Source organism: Theobroma cacao, chromosome 2 (assembly GCF_000208745.1).
Source record: "Theobroma cacao cultivar B97-61/B2 chromosome 2, Criollo_cocoa_genome_V2, whole genome shotgun sequence".
Classification (NCBI taxonomy): domain Eukaryota; kingdom Viridiplantae; phylum Streptophyta; class Magnoliopsida; order Malvales; family Malvaceae; genus Theobroma; species Theobroma cacao.
In genome coordinates, this window is record NC_030851.1 from 15,068,728 (window position 1) to 15,085,488 (window position 16,761).

The following is a 16,761-nucleotide window of genomic DNA, read 5'->3' on the forward strand; positions in this document are numbered from 1 at the left end:
AGTGAATTTGAACACATGCTAGTCTATTCATAGCCTAATCTAAACTCCCTTCGTGAAGTTGTATTTACATATCCAAATCAATCTAATTGGTGATCAAGCAATTGTAAGTTATAAACACAGAATTGGAATAAAGAATGCATACCCATTGAAAATAAGCAAAAGAGAAAAAAATAAAAAAAATAAACAAAAGAGAGATTAAAAATCCAAATTATATGTTAAGTTCAGTCATAATCCTAGAAACGTAACTAATAATATTAACTAAAGACATCATCCAAAGAAAATTAACCATTAATCCTACTCAAAGAAAATAAGAGAAGAATAAAAATAGAGAGAGAAACTAATAGTTTGAAACTTTTGAATCTCAATTCTCCCTTGAATTCTCTTGATTTCTTGCCTTGTTTTTGGCTCTTTTTCTCCAAAATAGTTGCTTCCTATTTTCTCCTGAAAACCTCTAAAAATGTCCCTTAAATACTCTTCAAAAGCCATAGTTTTAAAAATCCCATAATATACAGATTTTGGCAACCTATCTGGCTCCACTACCCTGCCTTCTTTGGCGTTGTGCTGCTGGGTTTAAGTATGATGCTTCATTTTCAACCAACGTTGTGACCTCCCTTCACCAGTATTGTAACACCATACTCTTAGGTCTTACAATGGGATACTGCTACATCTTGGCATCGTTATAAGTACCAAATTTGTAGCCCTATCTCTTAGCTTTCCAATGGCTTAAGAATCACGTGAATTGGACTTCTGTAACTTAAGTTATGCTAAAAATATTGCATCATGTGTGAATAAAGCCATCACCATACTTGCATGAATTTCATCAACTAAGGACTTTTCATCAAATTTCCTATAAAAACAATAAAAGAGAACAACAATAACTAAACTTAAAGTAATTTAAAGCAAAATAACATAAAATTAAACTAAAATAACTTAAACTAAACTAATCAACATGTATTGAACTAAATTGAGAAAAATAACTAAAATACTTAAATTCCAAACCTAAAATCTCAAAAACTTAGCATAAAAATGATTCATAGCATTTCGAACTCATTTTAATAAGATAAAATATATTCATTTCACCCAAATAAATAATGAGGCTTATGATTTCCTGAAAAGCTTGGCTCGTGGCAAAATCATTCTCATATTCAGTTATCAGGGATACCTTGGCCTGGGGCTATCCCAACCGAGTCCGTCAAGGCTGTTAAAAAGTCATGTACGCATAAATCATGTTTTTATTTTAAAAACATAGCCGTACCTTGGCGTTGGCTGAATTCACCCTCACTTGGTGGTTTGACGTGAAGTGAACTCTAAAGTTGTACCTCGAGAGTTACCCTACACGCTTGTCACGACCCAGAACTCCCATCGAGCCCGTGACAACCTCCGCGAAGCCTCGACAGACATTCTTCCTCCGAATGCCTTTCGAGACCTCGCAAGGCTTTTGTGCCAGTTTTTCCATTCCTCTCTCTTTCTTTTTTTTTTTTGAATAATAAAATAAAATAAAAATACTAATTAAAATAATCTATTTTAATGTAAAACAATATATATATATTTTTGAAACATCAAAAATTAATTTTCTGCACATAAAAAAAATAAATTTATACATACTGTAATATAGAAAACTGGAGTATGCAATTTAAATTACAATGACACGTGGGCCCCCAAATAACTAAGAAGGTTTAAGTCTATAACTTTGCTTTTAAGGATGCAACTTTGAAATTTACTTCTCGATGCAATTGACAGTCTACTGCCTATTCTGAGCCTAAAAAATGTATAGGAAGAAAGTGTAAGATTATAAAATCCCAATGAGTAGACAGACATCATCAAAATAATCTAAAGCCGAGTAATAGGAGACAATTAAAATAATTCATCCCAACCCATATAAATAATTGGATTTCATCCAATTACTCAACATGGCTTATGTACTTTTCAAAAACTTGGCCCTTGCCAAAAATCCATTCTCGGGGATACCTCGCGAAGGCATCTTACCGAGACCGCCAAGGCTGTTTATTGTCACACACACAAACACATTTCACCTCTGACAACACAGCCGTTCCTTGGCGTTGGCTGAGTCCCAATTTCACGTGGTGGCCAGCGTGAAGTGTACTCAAATCCTACCTCGGGAGTTATCCTACGCGCCTCTCCAATCGAGGTAAGCTCAATAATTGGGAACCGTGCCCCTCTAATTAGGCTGGCCCACGGAACCCCCGTCACTGCAGTGCCCACTTTATAATCCACCAACCAATAAAATCACAATAGTATGACATGGCTCACTTAACACATTCAAGGCAAATCAAAGCAGTTCACATATTCTTTAAATCATAAAAATAACCAGTCATACCCACATTTATCATAAGCCATTTAATGTAAAATCATGGATAAACAACACAATCATAGTATAGGTCTCCAATTACTCTATTTTTGAAATCATTATTAAATTTTCAAAAATTTTATAAAATTATTTTATAAAATCCCATTTTCCCATAAAACACAATAATTTTCCAATTAAACCATTTTTCCATAAAATCACACAATTAAATAAATCTACTCTAGATAATTAAGACGATAGTAAGTTTACTCACTGTACTAGGAGTAGATATACTCCTATTCTCGGTCCTCGGGTGTAGTCTTTTACCCGTATCAGATAGCTCACCACCTATCCACAATACATGACACAAAAAATTTAATAATTTATGTCAAATCAATATATATTATTTCAGGCTCTTATCCATGCGTATGCACTAGATAGGGTGTGAAATGTTTGGACAATCGCTTAATCACAGTGTCCGACCTAACTCGCCTATACACGGTGTAAATTTCTAAAATCTCCAATTCAACTCCAATTCCATCCATTTCAATTTCAATTATCCAATTATATCCACAATACCTCAATGACTATGAATGTGGTCCAATTTATCAGTTCGGATCACAAATTACGCTTTTACCCCTAGTGGGTAAAAATTTCAATTTTTTTGCACCAAAAATTCCCATTTAATTTCCAACCTCATAATTCATCATTTTTCCATCTAATTCTCTTAAAATAAAGTCAACCTCATCCTCACACACCATTGGCTAGATTCGGCCTAGAGAAATTCATGGAGAAAATGAATATTTTTCTTGTTGTTTTACTCATAAACATGCTAAACTAACACTAAACACTAACATAGTTCAAAATCAAATTAATCTAACAACTTTCTCTCTCTAAACCCATATGATCAGATTTGAATCCATCATCAAAACACATAATTTAACCATGGAAAATAAGGAGAAATGCATGGAAATGATAAATCTTAAGCTAAGCTTGAAAAATCATACCTTTAAACACTTGATTCCTTGAAAAATCACACTTTTTCTTTGAATTTTCTCACTCTAGGGTTTGTTCTTATTTCTCTCTCTCTCCTGCTGGTTTTGGCTGACCCTCCCAATGAAGAATTCTGGAATTTTCAAGCCTTTTAATAGGCTTAATAAAATATTATTATTTTATTTACCTTTTGAATATTTTATTATTTTATTTTTTTCTAGCCATCTTTTTGACTTTCTTTTTCTACCACTCAATCCTCTTCACTTATCCATGTCTTCCATGAAATTTCTAGACTTTTTCAAAGTTTTGGTGGAGCAAATTTTTAAAAATTACACTTTTACCCCCGTAAAGTGAAAAATTACATTTTTACCTCAAAAATTGAAAAATTACCCATAGACATATTTTTCATCCCTTATACTCATACCATTCTCCAATTTGTCAAATGTGATCTAAATTCTCTCAAAATCTCAAATTTTGTCCGCGGGTGGAAAAATTATAATTTTACCCCTAGATAATGAAAATTCCTGTTTGACTCCGAATTGATCCTCGAACTCCGAATTACCATTTTAAGTCATCCCTGAACTATGAAACTCTTAATTTCACCTTAAAATTCCTATTTGAACTAGTTCGAGGCTTAATCGACTCAATGGTACCATTAGGGGCAATATCGTCTTTTAATGATTTCTCGAACTTCCTAAATATACAAACATTCTATCGAGCATGTGAATGACATTATAATTATTTTATAAAGCAGGGTTTGACAACACCTCTCCGATCGAGGTAAGAATACAACAGGATTTCGTGCCCCTCAGAAAGGCTGATCCACAAAACCCGCCCGCTGTAGCAAGCTAAACCCACCATACAATAAAATTCAACAGCATGACATGGCAATTTTATCATTATCCAGCCTATCAAGGCAAACAAAAGTTTATACATTTTCAACACAAATACCCATCCAGCCATTCATGCCCACATTATCATAAGCCATTCAATTCAAAACATAATTTATAACACAGCAAGTAGTCTCCAATTACTCTATTTTCAAAACTATCATTCAATTTCAAGACAATTTTATAAAATCATTTCATTTAATCACATTTTCCATAAAATCACAAAAACGAATTAAAATTCACTTTAGATAATCAAGATGATGATAAGGTTACTCACTATTTCGAGAGTTGAATTTCGAGTACTCCGATTCTTGATCCTCAAGTACCATCTCTTTACTTTTGCCAGAAAGCTCACCACCTAGACATAATGTATAATAAGCCATTTACTACATTTGTGCTAAATCGTTGTAAAACCAATTCAGCCTTTATACTAATGCATGAAATGGGATGTGAAATACCTGGGTAACTATCTAAATACGGTGTTCTACACAAATTCAATTGTGTACCTAAATAAAACGGTATTGGCCTAATTCGATCTATCACTCGATTAATTGGCCAATATGTCCAATTTAACTCCAATTAACTCCATTTTTCTTCCAATTCTCCAAACCATCAAACACAAGTCAAATAGCATAAAATTTAGCAAAATCATCTTCACATTTTCTCTTGGGAATTTCGGCCATGGTAGGTGCATCAACACTATGATTTTTCCTACTTGATTTTTTCACCATAATTCATCATTTCCTAACCAATTCACTTGACATAAAATCAAATCCACCATACACACTCTACATGGAAGATTCGGCCAATGATGGGTGATGGGAGAACACAAATTTTTCTTGCTTGATCTATTTTATCTGTCTCTATTTACTCAGCTTTAGATATTTTAGATGGTATTTGTTTACTCACTGGGATTATATAATCTCACCACCCTCCTTTCCACCCATTTCAGGCTCAGGATAGTCGGTAGATAGCTCATTTCGTTGAGAGCTACAGTTGGACTTGCGTCCTCAAAAACTATAGGTTTACCGCTTCCGATACTTTTGGTCGTTTGTGAGCCCACGTGTCACTGTAAATTAAATCTTATACTTTGGTTATTTGTATTACAGTATGTATGAATTTATTTAGCTTTTACACTACAAAAATTATTTACGGTAACTCTATAAAAATTATTTTATAAGAAAATGAAATATTTTATTCAATATTTTTATTTTATTCTAATAGCTATCATTTCACTTTTAATGAATGTTTTAGACATCTAAACTTATTTTTGATTATGAAATATGTGTTTTGCACTTGCATACTACATTATTAGTTGGTTTCAAAATTTTAGAGAAAAATGACCAAAATACCCCCGAGAGATGAAAATTATTTTTTTATTGTTTTGGTTTAGAAATAGCGTATAATCTTTTAAAATATGATATTAGCAACTGTTGCTCGCAAGGGAGGTGAGAAACTGATATTAAAGCTTTGCGAGGTTTCAGTTGGTATTTCGGGTAATGAATGTCAATCAGGACATTGCGACGGTTGTTACGAGCTCGAGGAGAGTACCGGGTCGTGACACTTCAGCTTTCAAAATGTGATAAAATAACTTTGTATAATAGAGCTATCATTGCATGACACAATGGCATAGTCGTTGATGGAGTACGCTAAGGAAGGGAAAACTAGAAAATTCTTGGTTAATGAAGATCTTATCTACACCAAGGGCCGAGGATTGGTCAAGGAGAACTATTATTAACTGCAATATGGGAAACTCTGTAGAGAGATCCTTAAAGAGTGCCATAATTCGAGTTGGGCTGGACACCTAGGTACTCATTGCACTTTGGCATTGGTCAAGGAGAACTATTATTGGCCGCACTTGTGAGAGGATGTAAAAAGTAATGTGTTCACATGTCTAGTTTACCAACAAGACAAGATGGAGTAGAAGAAATTGGTAAGATTACTTGAACCACTTCCCATACCCAACCACCCATGGGAAAGTATGAGTATAGACTTCATCATGGGATGCCCAAGGTAGATGGACTAGGTTGCATCATGGTCATGGTGGACCATTTCTCCAAATATGCTACCTTCATCCTTACTAGTCAATAATGTCTAGCTGAGGAAGCCATGAGACTATTCATTAGCTATATGGTCACATAGTGGGGTATTCCACTGACCATTGTTAATGACAGGGATGGTTGCTTTATTAGGAGATTTTGGATCAAGCTCTTCAAAATGATAGGGTCCAAGCTGAACTTTTCAACTAGCCTTCACCCACAGACAGATGGCCACACCAAGAGAATGAATGCCTTGTTGGAGTTGTACTTATACCATTTTGTGCGCAACATGTAAATTGACTAGCCAAGGTGGATAGATGTGGCCCAAGTCCCCCACACCTTGTAGTGGAGTGAGGCAACTGAACAAAGTCCATTTGAGTTGGTAATTAGGCAACAACCTCTCACACCAAGCATCATAGCAACCAGGTATATCTATCCAATGCTTGCGACATACAAACATGTTAGAACGTGGTAAAAGCAACTAAACCTAGTTCAAGTATATCTTCACAATGAGACTAAGAGGATGAAAAAGTGAGCCAATCAGTCACGTAAAGAGGCACATTTCGAGATAAAAGACTTAGTTATGGTGAAGCTACACTTGGTGCTAAAAAATAAGGTCTCCATAAGGGACTAGTTTAACACTACGAAGGGCATTATTAAGTGTTGAAAAGGATCAGAAAGGTGGCATACAAGATAGAGTTGTTACCCAAGCCGAAGGTACATTCAGTTTTCCATGTAAGATGTTGAAGCCCTACCATGAGAACAAGCATGACCCTAGCCAAGGAGTAATCCAAATTGCACGATAAGAATAAAACAGTATACAAACGTGAGTTTGAATAAGTGTTGGTTGATCGAGTGCTAAGGGAAAAGAACCATATGTCGAAGCACTAATGTTTAGTGAAATGGAAGGGTTTTCTAAAGAGTGAGGTAAGTTGAGAGTCAACAAAGGACCTATGGCAGTTCCAAGACTAAGTAGAGCTCTTTTACAAAGCAACAAGGGCATTGCCAAAATGAGTTAAAAACGATGTCACTACACATGGGTTCAAGTCATACGAGTTGCCGAACCAACCCTAAAAGCTGTCGAAGGTTCTGGAAAAGGTGCGAAAGCTACTAGACCAATTACAAGCCTTACATACACAAGCACGCAACTCAGACAACCTTGGTGTGCAAGCAGACAACCTAGATAGCTTTGGTAGGCTAGTAGACAACCTAGGCTAGCAAGCCAGCAACTTAGGCAACTAATAACTCTATGATATAGAGTTATTTGGGCTTAATTTTGATAATAATTTAGTTTAATTCTTGTAGTAATGCATAAGAAATTAGTAGGTTTTATTTAATTATTTTAAATTGGTTATTTTAGGTGAATCAATCTAATCTTAGTTAATTTTATGCTTAATTTGGTGTTAATGTGGTTAAGATAGGTTGTTATTGATTTATTTGTGCTTTTGTAGGTGTTTGATGAAAGAAGAATTTTAATGGAAGAATGAGAGCAATTTCAAGGTGCAAACTTTCACTGCACATGTTTCGATATTTTGGCCATAACTTTCTCTACAGAGCTCCAAATGAAGTGATTCTTGGACCATTAGAAAGATGAGAGAAAAATCTAAAACTTTCATGTTTATCACTTGCTAGTTCAGCTTGTAGGATGGTCAAAAATCTTATCGAAGTTGATGCACTATAAAGGTCTTAAAGCAATTACGATTTATGTTAATTAATTGTGCAAGGCTACGACTTATATAGTTTGATGAGGAAATCCCAATTGAAATTGACTTCTTTCTCCACCCAACTTGGCCTAACTTCAAAGCCCATAAAAACAACATTTTGGAAGACTTAAAGAAGAGAATGAAAAAACACCAGATTAACAGCTAAGAGTCAAGCCACAAAGTCATTGAAGCTAAAAAGAATTTACAAGATTTAAGGAGATTTGGAGATCAAGAATACAATTCTTGAGTTTTTCTATATTTTCTTTTATTCTCTTATTTTCTTGGTTTTGTTTTTAATGTTTAAATTTTATTCAATGATCATGTATGACTTGATGGAGAACTAAGTTTTTAATCTAAGATTATGATTGAACTCAATATATAGTCTGAATTATTTATCTCTCTTTTACTTATGTTTGATGGATTTAAGTTATTTATTTTATTTTGTTCTTAATGCTTCTAGTTGACTAGCCACCAATTAGATTGAATTGGAAATCTAGATTAAACATTGACAAATGAGATTTAGGTAAACCTTGAATAAAATAGCGTATGATCGAATACACTTAGTTGATTAGGTGGTTTAATTTGCATATACGATAGACATATGCCTATAAGCTATTCGTAGCCAAAATTAGAGTATAAACTTGATGAATCTTTCTTTAACATAATTTGCATAGACATATAGTAAATTAATTGAGAAATGTATTTTTATGAAAAACTCGACAGAGACTCGTAAATAATTTAGGACTCTAGGTTAGCAACTTAATCCATTAAACTAAGTTAAGAGAGAGAGAGACAATATTCAGATGAAGTATTGAGAGACATCATAATCTTAGGTCTGTTAATCACTAGAAGTAAAATTTGCTTATATATTAGTTTTAGTTATTAGTTTATTAATTTAAATTTTTCTTTTTAATTTTAATTGTTTAGATAAAATTATGGTGTGATAATTTTAGTGGTTAACAGTAAATATTAATTCAATTCTCTGTGGGATCGACACTCTACTCATCTCTATATTATCTTTGCGATACATGCACTTGTGTGAGTAGAAAATTGAACAACAGCAACCAAGACAAACAATGGGCCAACAGCACAGACTGCCTAAGAAGCCTAGACAGCCTAGGCAATCCAAGCAGTCCAACAACCAGTAGGCCAATAGGCCCAATTGGGTGTCCAGCCCATGTTCGAAAGGATTTTATTCTTATTTGAACCCTTATAAATGTTGAGTCAAATGTAAATAGATTCACTCATATTTTATTTGAATTTGATTAGGCCTTTTCAAATTTAAATTTCACATTTCATGGATCCTAATCCTATCCAATAAGGGGGGGCTATCAACTTATAAATAGGCTTTCTTTTCATTTGTACTCACATTAGAGAAATAATAAAGCATTTCATTTCTCTAAGCTTTCTCCCTTCTTCTTACTTTCTTGCATTTTTACTTTTATAGGGGGTTTTAGGCTTACTTAAGCTCTCATTTTCAAAGTTTAAAACTACACGAGATTCAACTAAAGTTTGGCACATGACACTATCACTAGGCAAGCGTTTTGCATGCCTCTCTAGTCATTAGTCAATACTACAATAAGAGTAATTTTTTTAAAAATGCCCACCTCTCTAGTCACTAGTTAGCACTACAATAAGAGTATTTTTTTTTTTTTTGAAAAGCAATAGGAGTAACTGATTTGACAAAAATAAAGAATTAGATTGAGTGTCGCGATAAGATATTGTCCGCTTTGATCTCATTGGGTTATAAGCTAGAGATAGTGTAAATATTTAAATGTCTAATCTCACTCTAGTCGAGGTGGGATTTATAACTTCCTTCTAAAATTAAGACTTCTTCCCTTAATGTGAAATTAATATTTTTTTACTGAGACCTTGACACTAAGCCTGTTTGAGTCATTTTGTTATCAATGGCTAGCTACTTAAAATTGGTCCGTGCAGGGACCAGCGCATGTTAGGTACCAAAAAGAGAAGCCGCCCATCATGATCTCTCTTTTTTGTGTAGTGTTGTGCCCCAAACAAAATAAATTCCCTTATTTTTTCTTTGCCGGCCATATGCGTCTCTTAGGTGCTAAGGAAGGAATTTCAGCCATTCGATAGTCAATAGTAAGCCCAAAATACCAAAAACTCACGTATCTAATTAAGCAGTATTTTTCTCAAGGAATACCGCCTTCCATAAAGCAATATTCTCTTCCATTTCACCACCAATAAAGCAAGAATACTTATCATGTGTGGTATAAGCTAGCCAAGCTTTCTGCTTCATTGTAATTGGACCCAATTGAACCAACTTTTTTTCTTATCATCAGGACCCAAAACCTACTTAATTGCTAGTATAATTTTATTATTACAAACATTAAGCTTATAGAATGCACGTATATAACAGATTTCTAGCTATCGTAAATAAACCTGCATGCTCTTTTTCGAAATGATTATCTTTGCTTGGGGACAAAATGATGTAATGATATGTTCTAATTCTCTACTCCAAACTTGAAAATAATAATAATAATAAAGAAGGATGTTTCAATACTTATCCTATATCTAGTAGCACATGGAAGCTCGGCCTTGGCCCCCTTACAAAACCCTTGCCTCAGTTGTTTACAACCCATATGCTGCATGCGAAAATATCCTCCTGTCGAAAAGCATGAGCTTTATGTCACCCTAGCTTTTAAGGCCTTCTTTATTGAAGCTTCGGTCACCTCCTTAACACAAATGCACTTTCTTTCAGAAGGTGTCTAATTAGTTAAGGTAGTACAAAGTCACATCCATCTTGCACAAGTTCTAAACACAGAATTCATCGAACCTGTACCTCTATATGGTTTGACAAGAAAATATAGAAATCAAAGAAAGCTAAGGGTTTAATCAAGGACTTGCATTTAGTCTCAAAATAACTGACGCCCACTGAACCTCAAATCCACCAGCTGCATCGTCTGCTCGATGACTCGAAAATAATTGAGCTTGCTTTACAACCCATCACCAGCTACAGCAACATGAGTTTTTTATCCTAGTTCAATTTTGTTCTACTTCATATATATATATATATATATATATATATATATATATATATATATATATATATATATACACACACCTAGCTACGTACTCTTAAGAAAAAATCCATATCGTATGCATTGGAACTGTCATTAGGGTAGCCACAACGCTAAATTTTGCTTCTAAATAATAACATTCACTACCACTGTATTTGACGAACAACTGTAACACAATTATTCATGGATATGTTGGTTGATTATGCATTTCCTTACTCCTTGTAACTTCATTTAACACGCGTGCCACTTACGGCTTCAATCATAGCCAGAAAAGTATAACCTAAAACATATAATAGAGATAAAAGCATGCAAAGCAGAAGTTTCCCTACTCTTCCAGCGGTGCGCATGCACCCTTGAAAAGCCGGAAGCATCAATGTCACTTTCTTTGTTTACATGAATTGGACGTGATAATTAATTTTCTCTTTAACCTAGCCAATTGACCAATGAAGTCCAAAGCAAAAGAGAATAACGAGTTCCTGTAAATTCAAACTCAGTGATAGTAGTGGAAAAGAAAATTCAAAACCTTCAGTGGAAAGTAAATGAGGCCTAACAAAAAACAAAAGCACCTAAATTATAAATGCACACATTCTTAACCTGCCATGGCTTTTTCCTAAAGTAACCATTTCATGCAAAAACAATTGAAAAAAAAAGTAGAATCTCTTGAGTCCCACCAAAATATCCTCCTCTCCTTTCTCCCCCACTATATAACCCGTTGTTGCCACGCTGCTGTATGTTCAGTCAGACGTGAGTTTTTAGCTAAATCCTCTAAGATCTCCGTCTTGGTTGCTTCCTTCCAAAAATCCTCTCTAAACAAACTTTAATTCTTGAATAGAATATCTAAGGATGGATCCAGTTAAGGCAGAGAAGTTTCAAGCAATGAACAAGTATAGGAAAAGTGATCAGTTTCTTTACAACCTCATTCTTCATTTGCTGGCTGGGTTAGCTTGTAGTTTATTTTTCTCCTATGCTTTTTCGTTTCCACCTCTATGTTCATCCATGAAGCATTTCTTCTTAATCTCTCTCCCATGTATTTGGTCTTCTTTCTCTAATCCAAAGTGCTTGTTCGTTGTGGTCAATGTCATTGTCATCTTCCTTGTTGGAGAATCAAGGTTTACGGGCACAAACTCATCTCCAGCTGGTGACATCTACAATGAGTATATCGAAAGAAGTCGAAGCCTTAGGGGAGTCCCAGTCTCGACACCTCAAGAGAAGACGAGGCAGGAGAAAAGGGTAGAAGAGGTGGAAAAAGAAGCTGAATCGAAACAAGTAGTCAACAGGGGTGATGATAAGGAAGTGAAAGAAGAAGATGAAGAATTAGTTGAAGTGAAAGAAGTGATGAAGTCCGATGAAAAAGAAGAGAAAGAAGAAGAAAAAGAAGTCGAGGTGAAAGAGCAAGATAGAGTAGTCCAAGAAACATATGGAGTTGCTGCAGAAGAAGCTTATGCAGAAAAAGAAAAGGATACCGTTGAAGAAGAGGCTGGATTGCCAGCTGAGGAACTAAATAAAAGAGTTGAACAGTTTATCGCTAGAGTTAACAAACAAAGATGGCTGGAAGCTCAATTACTGGTGTGTTGCAGGGCATGATTAGGATTTAAGGGTAAAATAATTGCAAATTTATTGGTTTAATTTTCTGATATATTTATAGTAGGGACAAGATATAATTGTGCAGCAAAGATGAAGAAAAGCTGGGTAGACAAATGACATCTTCATAAGTTCGTAAAATATATTAGTACAAGTAGTAGTAGAAGTAACAAGTACTTGCAGTTATTACATATTTGAACATGAATCCTCTTTTCCATTTCTTTCTTTATATTAGTATTCTTCCACATTCTTTGGCCTATAATGAACCTACACTGCATTCAAAAATTCAGTCATTGATCAATTCAGTGACAAAATAAAATAAATAAATTAAGGGAAGAGAAGGTACAATTTGTTGAGGACTTGAAAATGGGATGGATGATGGGTCGGCAAGAAAACTAGACAAGATAAAAGGTAGCCAGACGAGAAAAGTCATTTCGATCATTGAATTGACAAAGTCCAGCTAAATTACAACAAGAATGGCACTATTCCAGCTTGGATGAAATAGCACCTTAGACGCTACAAGCACCCTCACTAACTCAACCACAACAAAAGGAGCCGCCAAAACCACTGCCAAAATACTAAGGCTTGCTCAGAGTGCAGGCATCATGCCTGCAAACTCAATGTCAATGATAACCAATTCTAGATAATGTTAATAAAAAAAAAAGAGGAGAATGCTATGCAATGAAATTCTCACAGAAAAAGAATCTGGAGAACCACAGTGCATGCCAAACGTTGAGGGGGGAAAAAATGAACTAATTCTATTCCATCTCTAAGCCACAAAACTGTAGGACTCAATGCCCTCAGAGTACAAGAGCAACTTTCTCATGGGAAACATGTGAAGAAGCATGGGCAACTAAGGGTTCATAATGATCAGCTCCAGCACCACACCAACCTACACATCAAGGGAAATCTAAATATGTAAACTTGCATCCTGATAAAAAATTCATTTCAGTAAGCACCAACAAAAATTCAATTACCTGTTCCTTTCATGAACAGAAAAAAGGGAGGTTCACAAATTTCACTCCTTGGACGATGTGGAAGGAAGAAAACACAGCTGTCTTCGTCAACCATAGCATCTGATCCATGTGCTTGCACCTGTAACAAATGAGTTAACATAATAAAGCTCAATCAAAAATAAAAGTTGAATACTGAAGTTAATAAAGAACAAGAACATTCATTAGTGCCGATTCCATTGCAAACACATTAAGCTGCATCACTTTACCCCCCTTTTTCTCCCTTACCCTTTTCAGTCTAAATCATCAATCAAATACACAAACTTCTTTCTGATACACACATATGGTAACTGATCATAACACATGATAAAGTTTTTCTACTTAATTCCTTGGTGATGGTACTTATGGTCACCCAAAATAGTTTCGTCTGTGCTAGTTTGATCAATGACTACAGTATACCAGTAAAAAGGCCAGAGGAAATGCATCTAAGATGGACAATTAGTGCTTAGAAATGCTAGAGCACGCATTCCTATATAATATGGTATGTGAAACAGATAGTATTTGTAAATGACCAATCCATTAACCTAGAATGAGGCTTTAATCAGACAATCTGAGTTTATAAATGCTTATAGGTATCCCCAGTTTGGTGCCATATATTAACAACTATTTTCATCCTTGCCAATAACAAAGTTGTGCAATCCTGAATTCTCCATTGCATAAACATCTTAGTAGCAGAATTCATGGAATACTGCTGTATTGATGGATTACAACATGAACATGAGATTACTAATCTAAAGGACTATTGCTTAAAATACACAACTAATGTTATGAAACAATAGGCTGTGAAAATACCAAACAAATATGCAATGCTTTGAAGACATGAACAATTGACATATCACTTAAGATTTGAATCCATTCCTCTGAATTTACAAGAAGCAATCAGATCAGCAAAATTGAAATATATATCAATCCGATAATTATGATAAAAGCCAAAGCTTCTCTCCTCACCACATATATCTCTCGCTTGAACTCTGTTGCAATACATTCGATGGCAATGTCATCTCCGAATGCAGCAGCATGACCTTCTCTATTCTCATCTACAGAGAATAAACCCTCCTCAGTATATTGCAAAGTGATGATATCATATGCATCATCAGGTGAACCAGAAATCGACATGTATTTGGCCCAGCTTGAGCCATCACTCACAGGAATACATCTCTCTTTGTAAATAGATTCCGCCGCCATTTCTCTTCAATCAGAAAAAGAGTAGATAATCAAGAAACAGATAAAACACAGCACTAGGGCAACAATCTAAATCACCATATAAACATTCCCCATTAAGTTTAATGCTTTGTATATGTCGATATATGTGTTAAATTTTTTTAAATATAAGATGCAGCTAGTCGTGAGGAATTTGTTTTTTTTAGATTTTGAATTAAATTCTTTTTCTGTCTTCCGTGCAAATATAAAATGTAAATACTAAATGTCAACTAAAATTTGCGAGACTACAATCCTAGATAAAATTTTCCCCAATAAAAAGGAAAAATAGATAGAAAATTCCGTTCTCGCCTTTCTTGAGTCTTCGACAGAGAAATAGCAATTTATAAGTTTAAAAATTTTGATTCCCCATTCTGTCTTTCCCTACATTTTCTCAGGAACCCAATTGTTAACATTTGAAAAGAACTAAATCCTCAAACAGTCAAACCATAATCAGCCAAATAGATCAAAGAACAAAAAAAACAGAAAGCATACCTTTGCATTCCCAGCTGAACGAGCTCGTCAATGGCGGAGTCCAAGGCAACGCGATCCTCCTTCTTGGCCAACAACTTAACTTCTTGAACCACGTGAACCCCCCACCCGCTCCTCAGATCCGGCGAGTACATATTCCTAATCGCCTCATTTATCACTTGCCTCTCTTCTTCCTTAGCAGATCCAAGATCCTCCAAGAACCGCTTCACCGTCCGCCTCCTCAGCTCCCGCGCGTCCATCTCACGCGCCATCGCCCTCTGTGAGGCCGTGAACAGGCAGTTCCCATCAGCCGACACATCGCCTCCATGAGACAGCCGGAACACCACCGAAGAGCCGTGCTCCTGCGGGTGCTTCCATAGCACTCCCTTGGCGTGAAGCTTCTTTAGATGCCGTCTCTGCTGGTCCTCTAGGCCAATCACGTCTTCCCATGAGGCACCCGTGGTGGCTATTGTGGTTGTGGTCTGGTCAACTAGATCAACGGCTTCAAGAGTCGCCGCGTTTGGTTCCCTCCAAGGGACCGTCGGCGATGACTTTTGAAATGTCTCCGCAACGGTCGTCGAATCGAAGAGAAGTTTCCCCATTTCAAGTTGCTCTTTTTCTTCTTTTATTTGAATATTCGTTTTCTTTTTGTCTTTTCTCTTCTCTTCTTCTTCTTCTTCGATGGAAGAGTTACAGAGAAGAGAGAGAAACGAAAAGTGGAGAGAGAGTTTAGGGTTAACGGATAGATGTACGACGCGGGAGAGAAATGGTGGCACGTGGCGAAATCAGGGAGATTTAGAAACTCAAGGGGGGTGGCCTCTGACCGCGCGAGAGAGATGCTAACGTAAGCTGGTGGACTATCAGAAGCAAACCTGCGCCAGGTATTTTTATCATATTTTCTTCCCTTTTTTTTTTTTCTCCTTTTTTTTTTTAGAAAAAAGAAATGAACAAAACTTTCTTTATTCTACCCACTAGACGTTAGTGTTAATTGGCATATGCGCTAATTTGCCCCTCGGTAGGAGAGCGAGGATGCCTCTCGGATTGTCCGGAGAGGTCCAGTTCCCAATACGATTCAAACACATCATCATTAGCTGGGCCCACAGGCGAGGCTCATCCAATGACTTAACTGAACTTGGGTTTAGGATCCCACGTGTGAACGCTGTCTGAAAAGGAAGATTCCTTGTGCGTGTGGCTTTGGGCTCCGTGGGATGGGCTAGAATGGTAATTTTAGTACTTAGTTGTATGAAGTTATGACGTGGCACTAATTGTAACGGCTAATTAAACATGACTGCAGGCTCTAACGGCTCTTTTTCTAGGTTTTAGCGCTCTACTTAATCACGCTTAAATGGTCGTGGTAAAGACTGAAAGAGCAATTAAAATAGTTGTGGATAAGGAGAGAGAAAGTCATGATTGAGAATTTCAGATCTCCCAATTGACTTTGGCCAACGAACCAATAAGAGCATGAAAATTAGTTACCATTTTTTTTGTTAAAAGGCAAATGCGTTTTCATAAATGTGCTTTAGAGAGA

General features: G+C 35.8%; 2 protein-coding genes and 1 long non-coding RNA gene across 4 annotated transcripts; 1 reads left to right on the top strand and 2 right to left on the bottom strand.

The window, feature by feature from the left end:
- Nucleotides 1,593-3,354, bottom strand: LOC108660820. The gene is made up of 3 exons (XR_001926512.1): nt 3,313-3,354; nt 2,580-2,653; nt 1,593-1,759 (listed from the first exon to the last, which is right to left on the bottom strand). It is a non-coding gene; the product is annotated as an uncharacterized LOC108660820 (long non-coding RNA).
- LOC18608931 lies at nt 11,692-12,769 on the top strand. The gene has a single exon (XM_007043850.2). It carries the CDS (start codon nt 11,815-11,817, stop codon nt 12,553-12,555), a length of 741 nt encoding a protein of 246 aa, XP_007043912.1. The 5' UTR covers nt 11,692-11,814; the 3' UTR covers nt 12,556-12,769.
- LOC18608932 lies at nt 12,736-16,127 on the bottom strand. 2 transcript variants are annotated; one of them, XM_018116221.1, is made up of 4 exons: nt 15,258-16,127; nt 14,514-14,754; nt 13,530-13,647; nt 12,736-12,824 (listed from the first exon to the last, which is right to left on the bottom strand). In XM_018116221.1, the coding sequence occupies exons 1-4, from the start codon at nt 15,833-15,835 to the stop codon at nt 12,820-12,822; spliced, it is 942 nt and encodes a 313-aa protein (XP_017971710.1). In that variant the 5' UTR covers nt 15,836-16,127; the 3' UTR covers nt 12,736-12,819. The 2 variants fall into 2 exon arrangements, with proteins under 2 accessions (XP_017971710.1, XP_007043913.2); XM_007043851.2 differs by lacking the exon at nt 12,736-12,824 and adding an exon at nt 12,859-13,444 and having other exon boundaries at nt 15,258-16,124.